Source organism: Physella acuta, unplaced genomic scaffold (genome assembly GCF_028476545.2).
Source record: "Physella acuta isolate Inbredline_101_S28 unplaced genomic scaffold, ASM2847654v3 ptg000350l, whole genome shotgun sequence".
NCBI lineage: Eukaryota > Metazoa > Mollusca > Gastropoda > Physidae > Physella > Physella acuta.
Window position 1 is genome coordinate 38,907 of NW_026731869.1, and position 20,564 is coordinate 59,470.

Sequence of the window (20,564 nt, forward strand, 5' to 3'; positions counted from 1 at the left end):
CTTTAGGAGAGAAGATTTTTTGTTTGTTCCAAATGCAAATTAGCTTTTGGCGAGACGATTTTTTTTGTTTCGAATTTAATCAGCTTTAGGAGAGACTTTTTTGTGTGTTTCTAATGTAAATCAGCTTTAGAAGAGACTATTTTTCTTTTCAAATTAAATCATCTTTAGGAGAGATTTTTTTTGTGTGATTCTAATGTAAATCAGTTTTAGGCGATATGTTTTTTTTTGTTTCAAATGTAAATAAGCTTTAGGCGAGATGTTTTTTTTTTGTTTCTAATGTAAATCAGCTTTACGAGAGTTTTTTTTCCTCCAGGGCGTGGCAGGGTCATATTTTATTCAGGACGCTGGGGGAGAGGTCGCAGGACTGACCAGGTACCAGAGTAGTCTGGCTGCTGTGCTGGACGCCACCAACCCTCAAGCCACTGCCTGGTTCGCTAAGAAACTGCAGGTAAGTTTTTTTTTGTACAAGATTTTAATGGGGTGCTTGATGAAAACCATGAACCATTGTTAACTCTGGTGTAAGTGGTTATCTTTGGAGTAAGCGATTACTCTTGTAGTAGTTGGTTACCTTTGAAGTAAGGGGTTACCTTTGAAGTAAAGATTTACCTTTGGGAATATGTGATTAACTTTGGAGTGAGCGGTTACTCTTGCAGTTTATTACCTTTGAAGTAAGGGGTTACCCAGAGGCGTAGCGACCCTTCCCGGCGCCCGGGGACATACTTTCAATTTGGCGCCTCCTTCGGGAGCAAATGTTCGATTTGCACCCCCCCCCCCTCGAACTTTTCATTTGTACCCCCCCTCAAATTTTCGATTTGCACCCCCCCCCCCTCGAACTTTTCATTTGCACCCCCCCCTTCACACTTTCAATTTGGCGCCCCCCATAAGGTCGGCGCCCGGGTACATATGTCCCCCCTGCCCCCCTCGCTACGCCTCTGGGGTTACCTTTGGAGTAGGTGGTTACCTTTGGGATAAGTGGTTAACTTTGGAGTAAGTGGTTACTCCAGCAGTGTGTTGCCTTTAAAGTAAGGGGTTACTTGAGTCTGGTGATGTTCTTGGGTATTGAGATAGTCTTGGGTTTGTTGGTGATCTAGGGTTTTTCGTTGATCTAGGGTTTGGTAGTAGTCAAGCGTTTGGTGGTAACAATTGACTTTTTGTGGGAGTGAGTATTAATATTAATTGCAAAGCAAACACATAACTTATATGGTATTTTCAACAAAATAATTGGCTTTTCTGTCTTCGACTGAGTGTAACATTTAAATAATATTCTTGAACTATGCTTCATATCTCTATTCCATACTACAAAATATCGCATTTGGGCTACAAAATAAAAATGTCAAAATGTTATATAGCAGGATCCCAATGAAGTCTGACTGTGATATTTTTCCAAAAAAAAAATAAACCGTTAAATGCTAGGTTAATTTTAACGGCACAGTATGTTCTTGGGCTTTAAAAAACTGTTTAGGATAAACAAGCATAGTAATTTATTGTAGTGGATAGTAATACAATATTAACTTCTGTGCTTAATAATATTAGCTTCCGTGCTTTTTTGAAAAAAAAAAGTTTACAAAACATAACTTATATAGCATGTACGACAATTTAATTGTATTGGATACAATTTTTTTTCCTGATGATAAATGTATGCATTTTGCTTTTACAGGCGTTGAAAGGAAGCGGCATCGATTCCTTCCGGCTGGCGTACGGGTCACAGGGCTGGCTGCCGTACAAGCCCCAGTTCTACAGGAACGACTCAATGCCTGGCACTTTCAGGTACTTAGACAACTGGTCTTTGTCTCTGATCGAATACCGCCTCACTTATTTTCACATACTACAATATTGCAAATTAGGTCTAGATGTCTAATATAATTGAGTTTATTTTACAGTCAATGATTGTTTAGTATTTTGATTCAGGATTCTAAAATATCCAAATTCACCAAGCTCTCGAGGTATTAAAATCGATATGTCGTCTTCAAGTTTTAAGTAATCGTAATGTATGTGCAAGCTTGTTACACATAACAATTACTTGACAGCATCAGCATTAGATATGACATGCGATATGTTCAGGATACTTGGGTCTACTATAGTAGCACGCACATTTTTTTTGTATTAAAAAGGCAGCTATTAATTGAATTTTAAAAATTCAATTTTACAGATGCGAGTAACGACAATTATATTTCATTTTTCAAAGAACTTTGTAATTTTAACATCACTGAGTGTTTGAAACATTATACAGAGGCGTATGAGGTCGCGCATATATTGTGACGAGAAGGGGTGTGGGGTGGTTCAGAGGCGTAGCGACCCTTCCCGGCGCCCGGGGACAAACTTTCGATTTGCACCCCCTCTCAAACTTTTTTTGCACCCCCCCACCCTCAGACTTTTGATTTGCACCCCCCTCAAACTTTCGATTACTTTTTCAAACCCATTTTGGCGCCCCTTAAGGTCGGTGCCGGGGACATATTTCCCCCCCCCCCTGCCAGCCCCCACCCCCATCGCTACGCCTCTCGGGTGGTTGTTTACAATGTTTTAATTATTTAATTTAGGCTTGGCTTGGTCTATAGCAGTGTTTTAATACGACGATTGTTATGGTTTATCCACAATGTATAAAGCAATTATCTCCTATTAAAAACGGTCGGACGAATTGGATCGTACTGCTAGCTTGCACATACAATAAAAAACAACAACATAATTTCGCACTTTTAAATTGAAAAATCTACCCAGCTTTATGGTGAGAAAACGGTGTCGGGGTTGGTGTGTTTTGTTCTTTGTTGAAATTATTGGTGCAAATGAAGAAGGTTATCTTTGAAAATCTTATTTTTAAGGCGAACGTATCACCCTGACAATAGAAAATATACAAAAAAAAATTTTCCGCCAAAAAAAAAATGTTATACATACACTCATACATTTTTTACCATAGTGATTATGATGAATCAGCTATAAAACAGCGTATAAATGTGGACCTTTGTATGGTGCAAATAATAAAAATAATAATAATAATATTAATAATTTGAACCAAAAGTTTTTAAACTTACAATTTTCTATAAAATAGATTTTTCTGAAAATCGTTGACAAGCTGTTTAACAATGATATCTATTGCCGGAACTAAAACGAATTGCATTGTGATAAAATGTGAAAATTTTACGATTTTTCAAATCTGAACAGAACAAGATAATAAACTTTAAATTAAAAAAACAAACTCTACAAAATTCCAATTGTATTAGTGCGGTTTATGTAAAATATATAATACTAATACTATTAGAAAGCGAAATACCGAAGTTCAAATACCTTGGTTAATGTGTCGATTAATTGTGAAATAAAAAAAAATCGAATGTATTTTTTTAAAAAATATGCTACTTATTTTAGTTTTACGTACAGTTTTCTAAATTACTAACATATTTTTTTTAAATAGTCACAAAGCTGACTGACAGTATGATCTATAACATGACCTAAAGGAATTGCATTGTGATGAAAATTGAAATTATAGAATTTTTTATTTAAACATTTAAAATGACAATACATTTTTTTCTGTCATTTTTTTTTTTTTTAAATACTTTTATTTTCAATTAAAACAAGTACATCAACATCAAATTTTTAAACATAATTTTGAACACCAAATGAAAACGAAAGGTTTTGCAAATGTACATAATGAATATTTACATAATGTCATGTATTTGATTATAAAAAAAAAATTGCAAAGGATGACAGTAAAAGGGGTGAAGGTCAAATGAAAGTGTCAGAAGTCTGGGTGGGGAGAGGAAAGGAAATTTTTCAGAGAGGGTCAATGGGACAGTGAAACATTTTCTATGTAGGGAAACAACTTAAGTTGACTAGTTGAAAGGGTGTTGTAGTGGTCGCATTTAGTTTTCAAAAGGTTGCAGTGTGAAAGATGAGGGGAAAGAGACAAGATTTAGAACTTTAAATAAGTTCTGGATATTGATGTTGCGGTGGGTGGTGGGGTCGTTGGAACAGTTAAAGGGATTGTGGGGTTATCATGTCTGGGGGTAAAGTGGATAGAGGGGGAGAGAGGAGGGGGTAGATTTTTATTTTTTATTTTTTTTATTAATTCAATTGTTTTAAACATTTAAATCAGTAATAATAATATATTTGATAGATTTTACATAGCATCAAAGACATGAACAGTGAACATCAATTGCATATATAATAATCAAAGGGAAAAAATGAAATGGCATAAGAACTAGATTAAAATAAGGTGTGCAAACTAGGTTTCTCTTCACAGCTTAATTTAGTGTGCTGTGGAGTCAAAAGTTCACACTGTAGCCACCCATGGACAGAAATAGAAACGAGCGTGGGAGAAGTGTCTCTGTAATCACGTACTGATCTATCGTTCCAAAACTTTCCATGACATAAAATTGACCCTTGGCAATGAGGGCACGCTACCTTGAAATGTCCGCCAGTCCGGTTGAGTGGGGGGGGGGGGGGGGAGTGTGTGTGTGTGTTGGGGGGGGGGGTTGAGGTGGGTATCTCTTTCTACCATTCAGGTTGTGCATTTTAAAACCCGGGAAACAGAAGACTGTTCTAATGTTAATTTACTTTGGGGGCTGATCGAGTGATGTTTGGCTTGAGACTGTCTAAATTAAAATTAATACTTTATTTATTTCTTTCCTGTATATTTCTTTTTTTTTTCTCAGTTAAGTGAGAGTTCCCAGTCTATGTCTTAGCTTTGCTTGAAATATTTCTTTGTCATAAGTACTAAATGTTTTATGTTAATTTAAATACATGTTACTAAATTATATATTGTTGTTCTTTAGATTCTATATATCGGAAATGAAGTGAATTGACTAGCTGTTGAAAAATTAGTTTACAAAAGAGTAACAAATACTTATCAAAAATATGTGTTAAATTTATTTCGAAATACTTTGCTTTGTATATACGCCTACAGGTATATGCTGCATTAACGTTAATGAATCATTATTACTGCTTTGGAAGTTTGACAGCTGTATCCCTAATAGTTTTCTGTGGTGAATTTTATTTGTTTCTCTCCCTTAGTCTTGGTAATACTGCCCCTTAAATAAAGTGTGTAGGGTACATGGTAAGGAAAAGATGTCCTGTTTTTGTGGATTAAAGGAGAAGCACGTCCGCTTACAGTGCTGCTAATTGCGTGTTATTAATTAATCAAATAATCATTGAGGATTTAAGTGGTTCTGGATGTATTGTCACAAAAAATGCGAACATTAATGTTGCCAGAGTGTATAATATTGTCCTGTGAAAAATAATGCATACGTATTATAACCATTGTTTTTAAAATACTATTATCAAAAATATTTCCATAATACTTAGAGTTGCCTTATAGTTTAATAAATAGCTCATTTATGATTTGAGATTAATACAACTTACTTCGCTTTTTCCCCCCATAGGAAACTCATGACAGAACTAATGGGCAATAACTCCGAACTACTGACCGTAGACTACACGTCGGATTCCCGTCACGTGGCCGGCTTTGTTCCAGTCCCAGCTATAGTGGACTCCAAGACCAAATGCCTGACCGGTGCCATAGATACGGCCTTGACCCTCGGCCTTATGGGCTACCCTTTTATTCTGTTGGATGGTATTAGGGCGCAGTCTACGGAACCTGAGTTCAGTTCCAGCAATAAGCCTTCGGAGTGAGTAATTGTATACGGTTGTATTGTTGTAGGTTAACATTCTAACCGTGTACTTAGGACGACAGAAGGGCGACGGGAGGGGGAGGGTGCATATATTACATAATGTATCTCATGATATCTTATCTTATAATTACCACAGTAAGATATCTTAAGAAAAATTATCTAGAAAATATAGCAAATAAATAAAAGGTAAAAAAGTAGCTCTGAAAAAAAAAGCTGTAAAAATATCAGAAAAATACGACAGAAAAATACGTCAAAAATACGTTAGACATATACGACAGAATAAAACGTCAGTAAAATACGTCAGTAAAATAAGTCAGTAAAATAAGTCAGTAAAATACGTCAGTAAAATACGTCAGTAAAATACGTCAGTAAAATACGTCGGTAAAATACGTCAGTAAAATACGTCAGTAAAATACGTCAGTAAAATACGTCAGTAAAATACGTCAGTAAAATACGTCAGTAAAATACGTCAGTAAAATACTGGGGGGGTCGGCGTGGTCGAGTCGGTAAAGCTCATGGTTGTTAAACCGAAAAGTCTCGAGTTCGAACCCTCGGGCAGATGAGGCTCGTTAGCTGGGGACAGCCACTCTTCTAGGAGAGACAACTCCAAAATTAAACAACTGCTGCCTTGTAGTTTGTTCTTGATTGGACAAAGGCTATGGAAGCAAATCCAAAAAGAAAAGCAGGCTGAAATCGGAGTCAATGGCCTCAATGGCGCATAACCAGTTGACACGTAACGCTTAATTGTGTTGGAGGCGTGGTCGAGTCGGCAAAAAGCTCATGGTTGATACATTCGAACTAAGTCTCGAGTTCAAACCCACTGGCAGATAAATCTCGATCCTCTTCAACACTAATAATTAAGAACGAAGAAGAAGAAGAAGATACGCTAGACAAATACGTCAGAAAACTTCCTCAAAAATTACGTGCAAAAATAATTTATACTCAAAAACAATTCCTTGAGAATATCTCATAATTAAAAATATTTAATATCAACTACAGTATCGTTGTCAAAGGATATATAGTTTCATTAACAATAATTTAGAACAAAACATTACAATGCGTTTTTCTTCGTTACGACTTGTACTTGACCTTGAACTTTCCCCCCAGAGAGCTGTTCATCCGATGGCTCCAACTGGCCGCCATGTTCCCAGCCTACCAGTTCAACATCCCGCCCTGGAGCTTCAGACCGGATGTCACCATCATGGCGGCCAATCTGACCACTCAACGTCTTCTGCTGCAGAAGGCGTTGGCCAGCGAGGAGCTGAGGCGGGAGGTCGAGGCGGGTCTGCCCATCATCCGTCCAATCTGGTGGCTTAACCCAACACCGGATGTCCACGCTATGAAGGTCAGGGTTGTTTGACTCTAGAGCATCAAGTTAAGGCTAGGAGAAATCAGGCTACGGCTTGATGGAATATGTAAATGTGCATTACACTGTTAGATGGAAGACAGGGTATCTAAAAGATGTACACAGATATTAGACGTTCTAAACTAGATTGCATCACATGGTAGAGACCAAAACACAACACACTCTATGACAGAAGATACGCAGAGAGATTAGACTTCCTACTCAACGGGACTAGCGGGACTAGAATGTACTCACAGGGCCTATACTTTCTACTCAAAGAGACTTGACCTTCTACTCAAAAAGACTAGACCTTCTACTCAAAAGGCTAGACTTTCTACCCAAAGAGACTAGAACTTCTACCCAAAGAGACTAGACCTTCTACCCAAAGAGACTAGACCTTCTTCTCAAAGAGATTAGACCTTCTACTCAAAGAGACTTGAGCTTCTACTTAAATTGACTGGAACCTTTAAGGCAGATTACACCTTATGACAAAAGGCACCAAAAGACACTTTGAAACAGAACATACACAAAAAGACTAGGTTTTAAGGCAGAATGCATCTCGTAACATATAAACACCAACTTAAACAGTAATACAGTCTTTTTGGACGTACTTGAGTCAATGCAGCTTTAATGGGTACCTTACTCAAGTAGAGAACATGCAAGGCAGCGTTACATTTAGCTGACTATACATACTATAGATAGAAAAAAACATACCCTATTACATCAGCCTCTATGGTACATCACTAGAAAACGTAACGATATAGTAAGAAAATATGAGACAATTAACGAGGAGTGTAGAAACTGTGATATATATATATAATATATATATATATATATATATATATATATATATATATATATATATATATATATATATATATGAGAGAGAGAGAGAGAGAGAGAGAGAGAGAGAGAGAGAGAGAGAGAGAGAGAGAGAGAGAGAGAGAGAGAAAGAAATACGATCTTCATATCTCTTATGTTTATCACAATCACACTAGTAAGCAGTTGCTGTGTGAAACAAGGTAATACTAATTCCAATAACCAAAATATTCCCGGCATTCCCTTGCAGGCCAAGGACCAATACCTGATCGGCAGTTCCCTGCTTGTGGCGCCAATCCTGTGCGAGAAGCAGACGACACGGGACATCTTCGTGCCGTCTGGCGTGTGGGAAGACCTCAAGCTGCACAAGGTTGTGATAGGCCCCAGGCTGCTCAAGGACTACGCCGTGGAACCCTACGAGATTCCCGTCTTCAGCTACCGGAAGGAACACGACGTCTGATGAGCTTCGGGCATGCGCGTTGCCTTGTTTTTTCGAGAATCTCATCTTGTATTATTGTTTAGGGTATATCGATTTCTTCCAGTTGGTTTGTATTGATGATATTTTTACGTGTTAATTTTTACCATCCTAACTTAGACTTTGGTCCTGATTATAATTCTGGCTATAGTCCTATTATTGACTTACTTTTATCCTAAAATTTACCCTTAACTCCATACGGATAAAGAACAGTGTTTCTTCCAGACTTTTTTTCTTCGGAGGGGGGGGGGGGGTGGTAAGGCACTTGAAACCCTTTCGGGGAGGGGGTGGGGGCTGACTAAATATTTCAAAGGTGGGAGGGGGCGGACACTGTAAGAAGTATACGTTTTCTATATCATTTCCATTTCGTTGGGGGGGGGGGGGGGGGGCGGCGGCTCCGCGCCCCTGAAGAGAGGCCTGGAAGAAACTCTGATAAAGAACACTACTTAGGACTGATTTATGACTATAAGGACGTTTTGCATAACCTTGTTTTGGAGATATTGGTTCAAACTCAAATTTCTAATTAGCCGGAAAATAACTTTAGTTTACTTATATTACACCGCTTTGTTTCTGTAAAAAAATGTTTATGGATATTAGAGACTCGCGAGAGTCAAGCTAGAGGTTTAATGATGAGCACTGTAACAATCAATACTCATTTCGTGTGTTTGATATCCCTCTTATGTAAACAGTTGGCCATGTTCATATCTGTCTGTAGAATATTTTTTTGCTTCAGTGTGTAGGATACACGGTGCCAGAGGCGTAGCGAGGGGGCGGGGGGGGGGGGGGCGGGGGGGGGACGACATATGTCCCCGGGCGCCGACCTTAGTGGGGGGCGCCAAATAGAAAGTTTGAGGGGGGGGGGGGGTGCAAATGTAAAGTTCGAGGGGGGGGGGTGCAAATCGAAAGTTTGTCCCCGGGCGCAGGGAGGGGTCGCTACGCCTCTGCACGGTGCCAGAGAGTACGATTGGTTTTATTTATTATGGGGCCTGTGTTAAAAAATGTAATTTAAAACTGGTGCACCCCCCTCCCCTTGTTTTATTACTCAACTATTTATTACCGAATATTTAGATAAAAAAAAAAATTTAAAATTAGATACATTATTGATTTGTGAAATATTTTATCATTTAATTAATTATGTTGGATTTTTATTACACTAAATCAATTCATTATCCAGTTTTTTTCTTGTCGCGAATAGATCTGTTACTTATTAAAAAATCGTCCTTAATTTTGCGGATTTCGCTCCGAAATGCTTGTAAAAGATAATAATTCAGAGCCTACTAGTATGATATGACAGGGGAGGTAATAATGAAAATTATGAAGCAACTGCTTGAAAACATAGTGAAGTGTGCATGCTTTATAATGAGTAAATATGTTTGTAAATTTAAATTTGTTTAAAGCAATAAAATTAATTGCTAATCACCACACACAGTTTAGTAAAACGTAGCTTAATTATTCACAACGAAAGTAAATACAGTTTAGCTTACTGCAGTGTTTCTTCCAGACTTTTTTCTCCGGGGGGCTCTTGAAATTTTCGGGGGGGGGGGGGGGGAGGGGGGCGGTCACTGTTTAAAGTATATATTTTCTATATAAATTATACTAATTTCATTTCGTTGGGGGGGGGGGGGGGGCGGTAGAATCTTTTCGGTGGGGGGGGGGGGGTGAGGGGTACACAGACCCCCCCCCCCCCCCGAAGAGATGCCCGGAAGAAACTCTAGCTTACTGTATCGCTTTAAAAAACGTTTAGCTGAAGACAATCTAATTTATTTATAACTCACAGTCTAACTTATTTATGAACAGCTTTGTTGAATACATTTTAGCTAAATACAGTTTGTAGTCTAATCTTTAAACACCCCCCCCCCCCCCCAATCTCGCCCTCCCACCTCTTGTGGGATTGTTGTGTCAGCGTGGAAATTCATAGGCGGGAGGGGAGGGAAGAGGGGTTTTGCTGTGGGAGGCAGGGTGTGGGGAGGGTGTGGGTAGGAAGTGGGATGTGTGATTTAGGTGTAGTAGCAGGGGCTAAGGTGTAGGAGGGAGGGGTTCAGGGGTGTGGCCGGAGGGACTGAGATAGAGGCAGGAGCAAACATAGTTCTAGTACACAATTTATAATTTCCTAACTTCAGATCTTTATGAATAGCATTAACAAGATTTAATTAAACACAGCATTTTTATTTCTAAAGCATTTAGCAGTGTTAACAAATGCATCAGATGCTATCATTTTTTTCCATATGCACGAAGAGAAGAATCATATAGTCAAAGGAACCTATTTAATTTAAAAAAAAACACAACTTTGAAAATGCATTTATATACATTCCAGTATTTATTATGCAAGATAAAGAAAAGGGATATAAAACCCGTATTCCTGACGTGTATCGTAAAATTTGTTTCAAAATCTGTAGTAAATTTTGATTTACTAAACTTAGTGTAACTTCATGTAACAAAAATGTCTGATGCGGTTGTTTATCTAATTTCATATTTTAAAATTTATATCAAATGATCAAAGCTTTAAATTATTATTCAAGTTTTTTTTAACGTACAGGAGATTGCGTTGTTGCCATTGAAAAAACTAGTCAAGTCTTTTATGTTTGTCTATTTTTACGTACTTTGTTATAAAAACATATGCCATAGAAATATTAAAATATTTCAGTTTGATTTTTTATTTATATTACATGCCATAGATTATTTTAAAATTATTTCATTGAATTAGTTTTTTGGTTGTTGAATTATATTTTTGTATTTCGAATATTGTTTTGTTACATAAGGTTTGATTGGACTAAATATTAATTTAAAAGAAAAGAAACGGACACGATATTATTGTTAATGTTATCTAATACAATGATTACCTAATTCATGTTGGGGAAAGTAAAGGCGGCTGGGCATAGTGCTGACCACACCATCTATCCATATGCTGAGGTTTCAGATACAGGTGAACTCTACATTACTTGCCCCATGAACCGTCTGGTTCAGAAAGGGAAATTTAATTACTTATCAAATATAACACTATTTTTTAACATTTGTTGCAAGGATTTTTTTATTACTCAAGTTGTCAACTGTTGTATATATCAATATAATTTTTTTAAAAGATTTGTATATCATTATAAAAAAAGATTATGTGTTCAATATAAATTAGGAAAGAAAATAAAATTGACTTATTTTTTTAATAACTAGTTTTTATCATTCATATTTCATTCCTTTGTCCTGTTGTGTGTTAATTTGGTTGTTTTCTAAAAAAAAATAAGTGACTTTGTTTCCACTATTATGAACTCTTACTTACTTAATCCTCATCACTCCCTGTGGAGTATAGGGCAACAACAAATCTCCGCCATTCCACTCTGTCTTGGGCAAGCCACTTTAGTTCATGCCAGGTCTTGCCAGTAGCCTGTACTTCTTCTTCCATCTCTCTCCTCCATGTTCCCAGTGGTCTTCCTCTGTTTCGCTTTCCAGGCGGAGTCCACTTCAGCGCCATGTTGGGGAGTCTTCTTTTGCTTATGCGTAGGACATGGCCCAGCCATCTACATCTCCTCGTTCGAACTTCTGAAACAATGTCGTTTAATCCTGTCCTTCGCCATATTTCCTTGTTCGGGACTTTGTCGTCCCACTTTATTCTGAGAATGCGTTGGAGGGATCTTCTTTCAAATCCTCTGAGTCGGCTCTCTCCTTTCTTGTTTAGTTTCCATGACTGTGCAGCATAGAGGAACTCTAAACATAGCTAATGTTTGAATAGGCTGCATGACGTGAGCATTTGGAATAAAGAACAGCAGCATCAATTTGGCAAAAATAATGATTTTTGTTCATTGTTATAAAGAAACCATAGTTTTAATTATCATTGTTTTAATAAGTAATTTAAAATCAAGCAATTAAAAAAAAAACTCATTTGTTTATGGATCATCAATGTATGACGTTAAGTTTAAAAATACATTTTTACGTCTTGTTTTTTTTGCATAGACACACTTTATTATTAAACGTCAGTTATCCCCCTTCATCCTTTTGTTTTAAGATTGAAGACGGCTTACAGCAACTGTGTGGACAATAGAGACATGAAAAAATAAAAAATAAAACAGGAGTGATCTCCCCTAAACTTTCTCGAATAATCTTATATAACACTACGGGGGATGACAACTCGGGATATAGACATGATTTTTATTAATTACTTAAACTTTTTAAATCTCGTAGAAAATAAAGAATTGCGCACCAAGTGAACGCCAAACAACATGTGTATAAAGGTGCGGAATATTATTGGTACTTTACAAATTCACATGCGTTTTTTGAGAAATCGGAAATAGCGTAAATTACTACTTCCGGTCAACGGAAATTACTCAAAATTTGACAGAAGGCAAGAGGTCGGCGTGGTCGAGTCGGTAAAGCTCATGGTTAAACCGAAAAGTCTCGAGTTTGAACCCTCGGGCAGGTGAGGCTCGTTAGCTCGGGACAGCCACTCTTCTAGGAGAGACAACTCCAAAATCAAACAACTGCTGCCTTGTAGTTTGTTCTTGATTGGACAAAGGCTATGTAAGCAAATTCAAAAAGAAAAGCAGGCTAAAATCGGAGTCAATGGCATCAATGGCGCATAACCAGTTGACACGTAATCCTTAATTGTAATGGTTGATAAATTCGAAAAAAAGTCTCGAGTTCAAACCCTCTGGCAGATAAGGCTCGATCCCTCCCAATACTAAAAATTAAGAACGAAGAAGAAGAAGAAGAAGACAGAAGGCAGAGAATAAAATCTTTTACTTTGTGAAATTTCATTTATCCATCTCAAGTTATAAAATTTTGAAAAATTGAAAGTAGAATAAGTACCAGTTCCGGTTACCGAAAATCGCTGAAAAGTTTAACAAAACTACAAATTTGATATAATACTTATATATGAAATTTCATCAACCTAGCTGTAACGGTACTCAAGTTATCGTGTTCACAGACACAGATACACACACACACACAGACATATGGACAAAATTGCAAAAGTATGTTTTTCCGACTCAGGGAGGTGTATAAAACGTCGAGCTTTGTAAAAATCTCGATTTTTTTCTTTGCACTATTACAATTCTTCCTCTATACAACGTATACGAGAAATTTATAATAGCTTTCGAGATAGTTTATTTTCTCCGCAAGACTTTTCCGAGTAATTCTGCAGTAGAATGACAGAGGAGTGAACTCGCTTTGTATCACATTCATCGACGCACAATACTCTTGTTTTGAGTTGAATAGCTGGTCATGTAGCTCAACTTATAAATCTGCTCACGTTTATAAATATCTCTTTGTATGTAGGTGAGTGCATTTGTGTGTTTTAATTGATTATGAATACAAAATGTTCTTCCTTCTTAATTGGAATGTTGGACCGGATTTTCTTCAACACCATTATTACATGTCAATATGATATTCACCATATTCCCGTTGACTCTTATTTCAGTCTGCTTTTCTTTCTAGATTTTTCCATAACTTTTGTCCATCCAATAACAAACTACAAGGCATTTTACTCATTTTCCATAGTTGCATGAAAAAATCTCCCGAATAACATTATAATGGGAGTATTTTTTCTCTCGAGTCGCATCACCCTAAGATGAAGTTGTACACAATTACTGATGTTATAAATGTATTTAAAAGTACCTCATTTTACTATCTGAAAACGGAGAGTGAACCCACAAATTGAAAACCCCAACCTACACTATGATTTATCTACTTTTAATTATGTGTTAAGATTAGGGGTTGGGTTCTACGCGTCGTGCCACATATAGTTTGGGCATGCTGAGTTTAGAGTGAACATGCTAGAAATCAGTAGTTTATTTTAACCACTCTCGAGATGTAACTAACGCTCTTTGTGAAAGCTTGTTACTCTAAATACCAAAATACCAATGTGAAGAGGGCACTGAATCTAATTTGGTAACGCAAGTTACAGATTCGCTAATGAAAAAAAAATACAATTAGCAAAGTATCATGAAAATGTATTCCTGGAACTAAAAATAGATTTTTAAAAAAGGTGTGTGGTGGAGTCTGGGACTATAAATCAAAAAGGTTAGAAAAAGGTGTGTGTATGTTGACTTCTATTCTACCAATCAAAAAGGATATACAGTGGAGCGTATAATCATGTTGACTTTTATTCTACCAATCAAAAGGGATATACAGTGGAGCGTATAATCATGTTGACTTTTATTCTACCAATCAAAAGGGATATACAGTGGAGCGTATAATCATGTTGACTTTTATTCTACCAATCAAAAGGGATATACAGTGGAGCGTATAATCATGTAGACTTTTATTCTACCAATCAAAAGGGATATACAGTGGAGCGTATAATCATGTAGACTTTTATTCTACCAATCAAAAGGGATATACAGTGGAGCGTATAATCATGTTGACTTTTATTCTACCAATCAAAAGGGATATACAGTGGAGCGTATAATCATGTTGACTTTTATTCTACCAATCAAAAGGGATATACAGTGGAGCGTATAATCATGTTGACTTTTATTCTACCACACCAGCGTGATGTTAAACAGTTTGTCCAGGAGCTCGGGGAAGTAGATGTTACAGTAGCCGTAGACGATGTTCTAGTATGTGAGTTTGGCAGCGTGGAGAAAATACGCGTGTTGGTGGTAGTAGTTAAACAAGAGCAGTCTGTCCGTACCTCCTAGACTTGTGCCGTGGAATAAATTGAAGCTGGTGTTGGGTTCGAGTCCACGCAGCACCATGGAGACCGCGAGTTCTAAAAATACATCGTTGTTGTAGAACTGGGTCAGATACCACGTGGCTTCCGTTTTTAGTTTTAACGGGATGTAGTAGAAATCGCTGTAATCGTACTGGACAAAGCCGGATTCGACTGTGTGTGTTAAAATAGTTTTCTCGAACTCATCCCACGATCTTACGCCGTCAGGGCGAGACGTGGTGTTTTGAATATCAAAAACCGTGTGTTCTGTCTTTACTTGGACTATATTCTGTACCTTTGTCTACCCTTGGCGTTGAAATATCACTTTCTGTTTACAGTGCTATTTCAGTTACAACGCCTGCTTCCACCCTTTACCATTCTTCCATTAGGTAAACCCCACCAATACCAGTTGTCTTTAACATTGGAGATATTTATCAACATTTTCACGCCTTCATACGTCACGCCGGCATTGCTTATGTTCATCTTAAGGAGTGACCACGGCTTGAAAATTACGTCATCGCCAGCGATCAAATAACCTTTAACCCTGTACCCCATTTCCATAGCCTTGATGGCCCATAGGTATCCGACATAGCCGCTTTTCACACTCGCTTCAACGAAGGTGAAATGTTTACCCAGTTTTTCAGTTGCCTGCAAGAAAAGTGTCATATTGTCACCACAATAAACTATATTAGGGAATACCGGACTGTGTATGGCGTCAAGATAGGGAACGTTTCCGTAATGAGGAAAATTAAAAACATTAACCAGCAACATATCGGAGAAAAAGCTGGAGTTTTTCATACGAACTTGCGACTCTTGGAAAGGCATCCGATTTTTATGACACATGTTCATGATCTTCAGTAATTTGCGATTAAATAGGTTTTCCGTGGGTTCGGAATTCAAATTGGGACGCTGCTGTTGAGACGGAACAAAAGAAATGTTCGTGAGTTGTGAACGGTTAGTATATCCGTGAAAGCTTTCGTTTGTGTTACGTGTTATGTTTATTTGGTAGGGAAGACGCGTAGGTTCCTGGTAACCTAAAGAAACTATGTCGTTTAACCATAAACGTATTAGCTGAACATCTTTGTGTTTCCAAAAGTTATTACTGGCCATATCAGAGCTAAGTTGACGCACGCATTGAAAAAATGAAAACTTTTTATCACAAGACCAGTTGGTTAAAAACCGTATGAGTCTTTCCGTTTGGAAATACATATCCTTCTCGTCCTTGGCGTCGTCTAAGTAGGAATAAAAATTTCTCAGCTGGAAAGCGTTGGCCGGGAAAAACGCCAGCCTACCCCCAACCTCCCACACAGCCTCTGGGCCCAGTACCCCCGCCAGATGTCGCAGACCCCGGAACGTTGTGGTGGTCGGGATGAACAGCGCCCAGAATGCATCGCGGTGGAACAGGGTGTTCTGGGAGTTGAACGGGCTGAACACGCCCTCGCCCCACATCACGGGAGGGGCCGCGGGGTCAAAGGTCACGTTCAACCTGGTCGAGTCGGGTTTTCTGGATAATCTAAAAATATCATCGACGTCTGGATCTCCGTTGACAATGCCCTGTTGGATTAGAGGTGCGTCCCACCGACTCCCTAATCTGAAGTTAATTTTCAAAGTAAAGAATGTATGTTTTAATCTAAATATTAATAAGCTACGTATTAAAACTTCTAGATTAAAAAAAATAAAATCATATTATATTTGTTGTCTAAGTAAATAAAATAATCAGAGGAGTAGCCAGGTGGTGGTGGGGGTGGTGGGGTGCGTACCGCACCGGATGACACCCGATCTAGTGACGCCACTGAAAACATCTCCTGCTAAGACTCAGCAAATAAAACAAAAAGTTTTGTGCCATTTAGATATTGTCTTTCATTGCAGGTTGATAAAACCCATTTGCAAACGAAGAGTTAATTTCGAAATGTTTTTTTCTCCATTTGAAATGAGATTGTAAATATTTTGCATTATTTTAACAAAAATCTCCGATATATTTTATGCATGTAAAAGGGAGATTTATTTTTGCCTACTTGTAAAACTGTGCCTGTTGTTTTCCTATGGCGGATAAAGGAAACCCTCTCGGCCACACTGTCGACTGCCCAAAATGTCTGTAAGGGTTAAAAACCTGTCCACCGTCATAAAAGAGACCCGGCGTTTGGGGGGTTAAAATAAATCCTTGCAGTCCGTCTAGGGGTCTGATCAATGAAAAACATAAAATTGGGCGTCGAGGTTTACAAAACCAATGACAAAAGTTAAACAAGAGTAGAAAATATTTACTTCAAAATACCACACGTTATTGCAAAGCGTCAGAGTTTACAAAACCAATAACAAAAGTAAAACAAGAGTAGAAAATTTTTACTTCAAAATACCACACGTTATTGCAAAGCTAATGTGATAATGCTTAAGGTCGACAACCTTTTTATCGTTTTGAAAACCGCGTTTTAGCCCCGAGCAAAGAAAGTAAAATTTAATAGGACAACGAGCAAAAAAATGATGTCGGTGTAGTTCACGTCATGGAGGATGCGTTTGGGTTTGAAAACTTTCATCAACGTCATCTCATCCAACTGATAGTGTGGTCGCTAGTAAATAAACTTGCTTTCTCAAAATCTTCTATTAATGTTACTGATATTTTAATATTTAATAAATTAAAATAGATATTGTTCTATTGTCATCAGAATTGAAACCAAGTGAGTTCGATTTGATAACAAATTGCTAGACATCCTGACTCAAGCCAAATGTTATAATGACGTCGGCGATAACATTTTTCACTATATATTGACTAATAAATCATTCATCTTAAAGTATATATTCAACTTGCTTCATTAGAAATTTGTTATAAGTTTAATCTTAACCATAAACACAATCTAGAACCCACCTGTTGTCGTCATCAGTCTCGTAGATAAATCTGGCACCGTGCTTGATCGCGTACAGGTAGCCAAGGTTCTTCCTGGCGTAGTGTCCGTAGGGTAGACCATCAGTCAAAGAAAATCCCAGACGCCGTTGATGCTCTATGCTTAGGTAATCACAGCACGACAAACTGACCATCGTCCAGTAGTTAATGTTCAAAAGGTAAGATATTATTTACGAATTACATCTACATTAGCATACAATGAATTAGAAAATATACTTAATTAGTAGGCTAAACACTATGAGTAATATTCGATTAATGCGTCAAATTAAAGGAAAAACTAATAAATAAAGGCCTATAAGATTTTTGGCGTATAAGAAGAACTACTCTAGGAGTCTGAAAAAAGGTGGATGCGTATGAACGCTCGCTCGTGATACAGAAGGGGGGGGGGGTGCGAAGAATCAGGGAGAGGGAATGATAGTGTGACAAAAAAATAAATCAAATACAGTGTTTCTTTCAGATATTTATCCTGAGGGACAGCCCCCTCCCCCCTTCACCGGAGCACATTCACCAGACGAAATAAAATTTAAATAATGTATATATAATTTATATAGAAAATACGTATACTTTAACCTGTTATCCTTCCCCCATCACCCTCGTAGTTTTCAAGTGAACCCCCCCCCCCCCGCCTCCCGGAGAAAAACATGTCAGGGGGCGGAGGGGAACAACTCTGATTTGCAGAAAAAATATGCATGCAAAAAGAGGTATCATCGCTGTACTCGGATAGCTTTGGGTATCAGAGGGAACATTGAGTGGATTTAAACACGAGTTCCTCTTCAGTCTGGTTGCTTTGTTTTTAAGTGTTGTCTCTGGACATTTTATAATCTGTTGTTTGTTTGGTTGTTTGTTTGTTTATTTGTTTGTTTGTTTGATTGTTTGCTTGTTTGTTTGTTTGCTCGACCCTAATTATATGATCCAGTACCTCCAATTGGCGGGGGAGATCCTATCCCCTACCACGACCAGCCTCCAGCCACGGATATTGGCCAGGAACAATGTAATATATTGAGATTTGTGAAGTCAGGGGAACTCACTCTTCTTGTATTAATTATATTTATAATGTTGTTATTGAGTGATGTCCCTTGTATTTATCTATCGTTACTTCCTGTTCCGGTTTCCATCATGTTAGCTGAGGCCCAATAAACGTTCTGTATACAAACAGCATGGTTTCCGTCGTCAGTGTTTCCAATCTATTACAACTGGCGACGAGGATAAATCAATCGACTTAAAAGAGCACATGCTTACTTTAAAAAGAGCTTGCTAGAGCATATTGGCTAAGTATTTCTAGGATAATGGCGCTGTATGGCCAAATAAAAGAATTTGATTCGAATGATGAAACCATTCATGATTATCTAGATAGGTTAAGCTTTTACCTTGAAGCTAACGACGTGACGATAAAAGCCAAAAAGAGAGCTGTTTTGTTAACAGTCATAGGGCCTCAACAATTTAGGCTATTAAAGGACTTATGCGCACCAGCTAGTCTAACTACCAAGAGCTTTAACGAGCTAAGCAAACTGCTAACAGACCACCATGCGCCTGTACCATCAAAGTTCCTGTGTAGAGCCAGATTTGACGGTAGGACTCGTCAACCAAACGAGTCAATATCAAAATATGTCACTGCTTTACGTCATTTAAGTGAATTTTGTGAATTCGGGGACACGCTGTCTGACAGACTATGTGAAAAGTTTGTGACAGGTGTAAATAGCCCTGATGTTCAAAGAAAGTTGCTGCTCGAGTCAGATCTAACATTGGAAAAAGCAATACAACTTGCAACTTCATTCCAGCAGTCATCCGATGCGGCGAGATCTCTAGCACTCTCAGGGATCCATGCAGTAAACAGCAGGTTAGTCAACAAACACCAACCCCATCAGAGCATTTCAACTTATGCTAAACAGCCTGCACGTTCAAATCCTAGATCTAAATCTAGTAATAATGATCAAAAATGTCATCGATGCAAAGGTCCCCATGCATCTCATCGATGCAAGTTCAAGTCAGCAACTTGTTATAAGTGCAGTAAGCAAGGTCACATTGCCAAGGCCTGCTTTGCAAAGTCTTCTTCTGTTGCTAAATCTAGCCAGTCAAGACAGTACAGCAACCAAAGGCAGCAATATGTTAACTCTCACCAAGACTACCTAGCCCAACCAATGAACCACTCTACCTGTGAAAATGCTCAAACTGATTCGCAGCCGGATTTCAACCTGTTCTCTGTGAAATCAATAAGTCATGCTCCCATCAATGTACTAGTTAATATCAACGGTAAGAGCATCAGCTTCCAACTTGACACTGGAGCATCTCTAACAGTCATCACAAAGAAGGACTTTGACGCTGTCACAGGAGGATCAGTGCCTCTACAACCATGTCACAAGTGTCTAACAACATACACTGGTGACAATGTTCCGGTAATAGGAGAGTGTATGGTTCATGTCAGCTATAATGGTCAAAGTGTTAAACTTCCTCTTCTTGTGGTTGAAGGAAATGGACCACCATTACTAGGTAGGAACTGGTTAGTTGATCTTAAGTTAAATTGGGAGAGTATATTTTCAGTGAACAAAGCAAGAGAATCTAGTCTTACTTCAATAGATAAAGTTATATCTGAAAATAAAGGTGTTTTTGGTAATTCAGGATTACTAAATGATAGAACAGTGAAGTTAAGCATTAAAGACACAAATCCAAGATACTGCAAAGCTAGAGTTCCACCTTATGCAATGAGGGATAAAACTGAAAATGAGCTAAGTAGATTGGAATCTAATGGCATCATAAAGAAGGTAAACTATTCCGAT

At 37.9% G+C, this 20,564-nt stretch overlaps 2 protein-coding genes across 2 annotated transcripts in view; one reads left to right on the forward strand and one right to left on the reverse strand.

Annotated features, from left to right (window-relative positions):
* LOC131941165 (myogenesis-regulating glycosidase-like) overlaps positions 1-8,486 on the forward strand; it is a 43,158-nt gene extending 34,672 nt beyond the window's left edge. The window contains exons 5-9 of the mRNA XM_059300174.1: positions 314-448; positions 1,658-1,767; positions 5,370-5,615; positions 6,726-6,963; positions 8,033-8,486. Coding sequence (XP_059156157.1) covers positions 314-448; positions 1,658-1,767; positions 5,370-5,615; positions 6,726-6,963; positions 8,033-8,242 — 939 coding nt within the window. The 3' untranslated portion in view covers positions 8,243-8,486. The remainder of the gene's footprint in view (positions 1-313; positions 449-1,657; positions 1,768-5,369; positions 5,616-6,725; positions 6,964-8,032) is intronic.
* Positions 8,487-15,265: 6,779 nt separating this feature from the next.
* LOC131941139 (uncharacterized) lies at positions 15,266-17,924 on the reverse strand. Its single transcript, XM_059300148.1, has 5 exons — positions 17,755-17,924; positions 16,910-17,074; positions 16,026-16,485; positions 15,408-15,542; positions 15,266-15,307 (listed from the first exon to the last, which is right to left on the reverse strand). Exons 1-5 carry the CDS (start codon positions 17,922-17,924, stop codon positions 15,266-15,268), a joined length of 972 nt encoding a protein of 323 aa, XP_059156131.1.
* Between the last annotated feature and the right edge of the window lie 2,640 nt (positions 17,925-20,564).